The sequence below is a fragment of the Lolium perenne genome, chromosome 1 (assembly GCF_019359855.2).
Source record: "Lolium perenne isolate Kyuss_39 chromosome 1, Kyuss_2.0, whole genome shotgun sequence".
Lineage (NCBI taxonomy): Eukaryota > Viridiplantae > Streptophyta > Magnoliopsida > Poales > Poaceae > Lolium > Lolium perenne.
Window position 1 is genome coordinate 192310952 of NC_067244.2, and position 7154 is coordinate 192318105.

Here is a 7154-nt window from a genome sequence, read left to right on the forward strand (position 1 = left end):
TTAAATTTTTAACTAAATATGTTTAAATAAACAAGTTTTGAGCTACCAAAATAATATTAGCATTTATTATCTTCTTGATTTATTATCATTTAAACAAAAATAGAAAATAACAATTTGCAAATTATGGTTTATGAATTATCACTAATATTTAAGTAGATGCAATTATGATAAAGAAAACTAATCTTAACATTTTATCTAGTTACTTAATAGCTATTATTTGTTTTTGAAACTTAAATAATTATTGACTTCAAATTTTGTTTTAAAACAAATGAAATGGCATAATTAATAAGGTTAAAAAAAATAAGTGAATTTTTATTTTGACACACATTTTTATTTTATATTTTATATGAATAGAGTTTATTTTTGTGAGCATTTTGATATACTATTTATATTTTTCTGAGTTAAAATGAATTTTATCTATTTCTGCAAAGTTTCAGATATTTTCTGGTTTTTAAATTAAACAGAAAATGCTATTTGTACCGATTCAGATCTAGCTGCAAAGACAGACAGGTGGGCCTGTTGACTGAGTCAATTGCCACGTGGGCAACGACCAGTCAACAGAGCCGAGGTGGCGGTGGACACGTAGATCTCGCCGGCGGCTTGACGCCGGCGACCAGACGGATACGGCGCCGCCGATTTACGGCCTCCCGGGACGCGCGACTAGGGTTTTCGGAACCTCCTCGACATGCTGAGGCTAGTGGTGGTGATGGTTTTGCAAGGGGATCACCGGAACCATGTCGGAAAACATGCCCCGCGGTGGTGCTCTCCGGCAAACTATCGATCGAGGGCTTCAGAGGGTTCTAGGAAGCGAGATCTAGCTCTATAGAGGCGTATGCTCACCCTGACATGATGGCGTGGTCGGCTCCAGCGATGGTCGACGGAGACAATGGCGATTGGAGACTTCCCGGCGATGTGCTGCAGAAGGGAACGAGGAAATTGATCCTCCACACGGCTCCCCTGGACGCTGGGCTCCTCCCAGATGCTCCTTGAGTCCAGGCGCTCCTCCTGGACCATGTGCCGGAGGATGGGGTGGCCGCCTCCGTCGGCTTCGTCTTCAACTCCGGTGACAGAGAATAGATGGGCGTGAGAGATAGAGAGTGTCTGAGAAGCAATGGAGTGGCGGAGGCGAACAAGGCGTGCACGGCGATGCCCTCCACCTATTTATAGGCCAAGGGAAGCCCTGTGGCCTCGACACGGCGATGGCCATGGTCGGGAGGTGGCGGTCTTTGGAAGCTTCCGTTTGGCAAAGATCTTCTCTTCCGCGGATAAGCTCGGATGCGAGAGAGATTGGACGCGGTTCTGAGATGTCTGGCGACGTCCGGGCATGCTTATCGACGACGAGGTCGTGGCCTACTGGCCCCGCCGCGCTGTCGAGCTCGGAGACGACGACGGTGAAGTCATTTCTCCGCGCACGATTCTTAAAGCAAGCGAAACGGTATTTGGACATGGGCTGGACTGCTCCTGGGCTTTGACATGGGCTGCTGCTGGGTTGGCTTCGGGCTGCTGCGGCCTGAACAGGTAGGTTTCCCTCTCTTTCTCATTTCAAATTTTCTATTTATATTTTCTATTTTGTGTTTTATTAATTGAGTCCAAATTTGAAGTCAGTTTCTTTTTGCAGGTTCTAAATTATTTGAGTATCAAGATAACTTAATACTATTACTTACTGCCTAGTTTTGTGGTGTAACAAATATATGATTAACTTGAGGTGCTTATGAGGTGTGTTTAAAATTTAAAATAGATATGAACTTAGGGTTCATCTCAATTGCTTTTTAATTTTAAAAATCAAATCTGTTAAAATGCTTTGAAATTAAGAACATGTGCATGGTTAACATATTCTATTGTTCTAGTGCTTAACCATAGTGATTACTCACATATAATTTAATTATGGATAGAGTTTAACAAATGGAAATGGGAATGGATTGGTTCATGATTTTATGTGAAGAATTGTTTCCAATGGTTTAAGAAAATGGTTTGGATCAACTCTATGATTACTAATCTTGCTTAGCAACTTCTAGCTCAAATTATCTGAGATAGATCCTATGCTCATCATGGTTAACTCAACTACTTATATGATGATTATATTTTATAAAATACTATTTCATTTGGTTCACCAAGCAATTTCTTTGGGAGCCAAAATAGAATTGGATATTGGTTCACTCTACTCACCAAATGGTATTTAGTTCTTAAGTATATATGGCTTGGCTTTTACTTGTGATACATGATACACAAGTTAGGACATGTAATTTTATGTGGGATTGATTCCATATGACAAGGTTTAGGGTTTTGGGAATACTTCACTACTTGAAGTATTAAATAGGCATGAGGCATGGCAGGGTTCTACTTATGATTCAAAGTGAGACTTGGATTGGTATTCAGATGTGGTCTAGGATTTTAGTGGTGATCACCCATGTGATACACAACTAAGATTATGATATGGGCATGAGCTTTGGTTATGTTTCACTAGTAGAACATGGCTCTCACATCCAAGGTTAAAGGTTGGTTTGAACAAGTAAGATTAATACTACTCTAATATTCTCTAAGATAGACATATCTATGGTTAGCATCTATAATCTTTCTCACTTCTAAATGTCTTGGAATAGCCTAAGGTCCTACTTAAGAGATGATGATATGATCCTCTAAATATATGGTTTGCCTAAAAATTCTACCTTAGTATCTCATGTAGCTTGTTCTTTTGGAAATCTGATAAACCTGCATCTTGTGGTATGCCTCCACCTCCTAGCTTCTTCATCTTGATCCTAACTAATGCATGGAGTAGCTCTATGTGTTTGTTTCCTTGTATCATGCTACAAGATGATCAAATGGATGAAGGGTGTGGCTCCCTTTTATAGGCTTGGGCAAGCTCTAGTATCATGACACATAGGTGGGTGATTCTTGTTTTGGTTTGATGAGTAAGGTGCTTGTTGTCATGCCCTCATCCATAGCAATCCTTTGAGCATGAGGTGGCAAGGCTTGGAGTGCAAGTCATGTAGATATTTTCATCCTATGTGGCATGATCCTTATCCTCTCATATGATTTATCTTTGGATAGCCAAGTGGCATATGTTACTAAATATCTTGTGGATAGTGCACCACATCATACATGATTGGATTTATGTTATAATATTGGTCAAAAGGTCAAGGTTGAAGGTTATTCCTCCATTTTGGATAGTTGGTGTTTGATTTCACCAAGGCATGATCATATGAGTTTAAAAATACTCATAGATAGTTTTATTCAAATAGTTTGAACTATAATTTGTAATGTAAATGGATTTAGTTTTATGATATACCATATATTTAATAAGTTATGATTTAAATAATAATGTGTGGCCTTTATACACTTTAGACCCTATGATTTACCTTATTTATTAATAAATTTAGAAGTGAATCAAATTACACACAAAGGTAGTTGATAACTTTTAAGTGTTAACAAGTTAGGGTTTGATTCTTAAAGAATGTGTTGTTGTAAGGAATTCCATGTTGAGATCTTTTATAAGATCTTGTAGTTGATCCTTACTTAAGGTGTTGTTTGTTGTAAACCTACTTCTATTTGATCTAGCCCATAGATCAAATCCTCTCTACCCAAAGCAGGGTTTTAGCAAAGATCACAGTGAAGTTTATAGCGCTTGACTTGATGATCTACTTCAATTCCAGCAAGTCAAGTGAAACTTCAGTTATTGTGGTAAGTTTTATTTGAAAGCGCGAAAATTCCCCGGATTTTCTATGCAAGAATGCAATGCACACTTTGGTGTTCTCTCATTTTGTAGCCTCTAAACCTGGGATATTACAAAGGATCATGGCACAAAATGCTGCCAGAGGATTCCCTGGAATGCTTGAAAGCATCGATTGCATGCACTGGGCATGGAAGAACTGCCCGTTTGCTTGGCAAGGTATATACAGAGGGCATCATTGATATTCCAGTGTGGTGCTTGAAGCTGTGGCAGATTATGACCTGTGGATTTGGCATTCTTTCTTTGGCATGGCGGGATCACACAATGACATCAACGTGTTGTAGCAGTCTCCGGTGTTCAGTAGACTAGTGGAAGGGCATGCTCCACCATGCAAATATGAGATCAATGGCCACCAATATACCAAAGACTGTTATCTAGCCGATGGTATATATCCAAAATGGGCCACTTTTGTCAAAACAATATCGAATCCATCAGGTCTGAAGAATTCCCACTTTGCTACGCGGCATGAGGCTTGCAGAAAGGATGTCGAGCGGGCATTCGGTGTGCTTCAAGCACAATTTGCCATTGTCCGGTACCCTTCTCTAAGCTGGTCTCACGACCAAATGTGGGAGGTGATGCAGGCTTGTGTGATCATGCACAACATGATCATCGAGGATGACCGCAAGAATCATGCTAGGAAACATGTTGGTCCCTATGAGTGTGAGAGCCCTCTTGCGGAGGTTGATCATGAGTTGCCTGCAGATTTTGCTGATTTTCTCGCCATGCACACAGAGATCCGTGACAACAATATCCATGATCAACTTCAAGCTGATCTCGTTGAGCATTTGTGGAGGATCAAAGGAAATACCGTGGCACCTTGATCTAGCATCTAGCCCTATTTATTATATTTGTTTACTTGTTTTATTGTTTGTTGTAATTTAATTTGAAAACAAGCCTCGCAAACATTTTTATTCATATGCTATATTTGATAAATGGTTCTGTGTTAAAAAGAAGTATTTTAAATGTTTGGAGGTGGCGTTTGGGGGACGCGGCTGGGGAGCGACGTCCCCCAAACACGGCACGAACAAAACACGTCCCCAAACGCTCAATCCGGCGCGGTTTAGGAGACGCTTTGGGGGACGCGGCCGGAGATGCTCTTAACCAAGGTAATATAAGAGTAGCTAGCTAGCTAGTTTGCTCTAGACCAGAACGATTCATCTGTTGGCAGAAACTCACGGAAGCTTGATGAAGAACACTAGAGCAAAACTTATTTTAGTGATGGCCAAAAGGTTGAGATACATCTCCCCACAGCCGCCTGCGACACCCAGGTGGCCTCCTCAGTTGCCACCCACAACATACGTCATGTCGTCATCTAAGGATGTCTTTAGAGGCTGGAATCACAGTCGCCATCGTCAAATAATAATATGCCTCTGTGTGATCTATATCTCAACGGTAGCCAATTAGCGTACTTCCCCCATCCATATTTACTTGTCAGTGATTTAATACAAAATTGGTCTCTTAACACCTATGGGTATTATGGACATTTCCTATCCAAATTAGAGGTCCAAAGTGCAACCAAACACCTTCTATTTATGCCATACTAATAATCACCTAATGTCATCTTTGCCATAGTTTGCAGCTTACAATATATTTTTTAGAATCCGTATAACCAAACACACTCATGCTACTAGTGACTATTATACTAGACATGATCTTTCTTTATATCTTTCTTTATATCATGTTTTGTTGTTTAGTACGGTTTGATCTTCACTAAAAAATGTAGTAACAAACTATTAGACACATTTATGGCGAATCAGGACTTTATGTACTCCGCTTTGAGGAATTATGTGTGATCGACCAATAATAGAAATGAGAACCCAATAGAAGATAGTTGGGTTCACATGTAACTTGTGTTAGGACTCTTTTTTAGGGGATGTTAGGATTAGATTATTTGTTGATCCATAGTGAAGCACGGGCATTAACCTAGTAAAAACGTAAGAATGATTGCTGCAAAATTGTGATGATGCAATCAACGGAAAATCTATAATGGTTTAGAATCATGTTTAAATTGAAAGCATACATACGTATTGGCTTTCAAGTAGAATAGGCAGGTATAGGTATAGTACCCCTTAGGGTTTCTGTCCTCCCCTTGGCGATAGCCTGGCGGTGAGTTCCCGTGGAGCCCGATCTCCGATCTCTCCCCCGATTCCGTTCCCCTACCCTTTGGCGCCCTCCTCTTGATCCTCCCCGGTCTCGCGGTCTCTCCCCGATCCACTTGACCGATTGGTTCCTTGAGGCGGCGGCGTAGGGTTTTGCATCTTCTCGTGAGTGGCGAAAGTGAAATCTGGGCAGAATCCCATGGCGGCGCCGGAAGACGGCGATGATCAGATGGCGGTAGGCCTCGCTCCGGTGACAGAGGCTTCCGATGGCGCTTTTGCCAGCACGGATAGGCGGAAAGAAGGTGCGTTAGACTCCCTGTTTGATAGGTTGGATATTGCGGAGGAAGAATTCGATGATTTTGTCATTGAGGATGATGGTGAGATTGCTGAGAGAGTGTGCGGTGGCTGGCTGTGCCGCGCGTTGTTTGTTGAAAAAAGTTCTCGCATGCAGCCTTCCTCCATCAGATGCAGATCGCCTGGAACCCGGCGAGGGATGTGACGATGCGGGCAGCTGGAGATAATCTCTTTGTCATACAATGTTCTGTCTCGGCGACTGGGAGAAAGTAATGCTGCGTGGACCTTGGTTGTTCAGAGACTGGTCGATTGTGCTAGTAGAGTACGATGGTCTGTCTGACCCTGCATCCGTAGCTCTAAACATCATACCCCTCTGGTTGCATGTGCTAAAACTCCTCTCAGCGTACCGGAAGAAGCATATTGTGGAGAAGCTAGTGGGCAGAGTTGCAGGTGAAGTTAAGGAAGTAGAGATGAACCCAGTTGGGAGCTTTCAAGGTGATTTTGTTCGAGTGCGAAACCTGCATGATGTTCGTCTGCCGGTCACCAAGTGGGTCTCGATCCATATGGCAGGAAAGAGGTACCCCTGTGAAGTCAAGTATGAAAAGATTGGACAACTATGCTTTGCATGTGGTCTTTTGGGCCACAGTTTTAAGGATGCGGAGATGGAGTGATCGATGAGGCCACACTCAAATTTGGTGATTTTGTGTATGTCACACCTCTGGGAAGAGGGAGGGGCTCGAGCAGCTTCAGAGTGGGTTTGCGCAGCGAGCGTGGAGGTGGTCCCTTGGGAGGTGGCCATGGCAATGCAAACCTTCCCTCGTCTGGTCGTGGCAGAGGCGTGGAAGGCCGAGGTCGGGAGGCGTCCCCTACCATGATTGGCGTGAACATCCGGAATGCCATGCAAATGGCTCCAACAAGGACCTCTCTGATGAATGATGAGAAAATGACAGAGGCAGGCCTAAATGCAAAGAGGGGACTTGGTTTTGATGGTGCACCTATTCCCAACCCTATCTTGGCTATACTGGGCTCCAACA

The 7154-nt window shown here is 42.5% G+C and overlaps 1 protein-coding gene across 1 annotated transcript; it reads left to right on the forward strand.

Annotated features, from left to right (window-relative positions):
• Positions 1-6025: 6025 nt before the first annotated feature.
• On the forward strand, positions 6026-6791 carry LOC139833606 (uncharacterized). Its single transcript, XM_071823924.1, has 2 exons — positions 6026-6249; positions 6419-6791. The coding sequence occupies exons 1-2, from the start codon at positions 6026-6028 to the stop codon at positions 6789-6791; spliced, it is 597 nt and encodes a 198-aa protein (XP_071680025.1).
• The last annotated feature ends 363 nt before the right edge of the window (positions 6792-7154 follow it).

What these genes read in the sequence shown, in the direction of transcription:
- LOC139833606 (XM_071823924.1), top strand. Translation starts at nt 6,026, where the DNA reads ATGGCGGCGCCGGAAGACGGCGATGATCAGATGGCGGTAGGCCTCGCT. An exon ending in GGCTGGCTGTGCCGCGCGTT is followed by an intron (nt 6,250 to 6,418) that starts GTTTGTTGAAAA and finishes TTGGTTGTTCAG; the next exon opens with AGACTGGTCGATTGTGCTAG.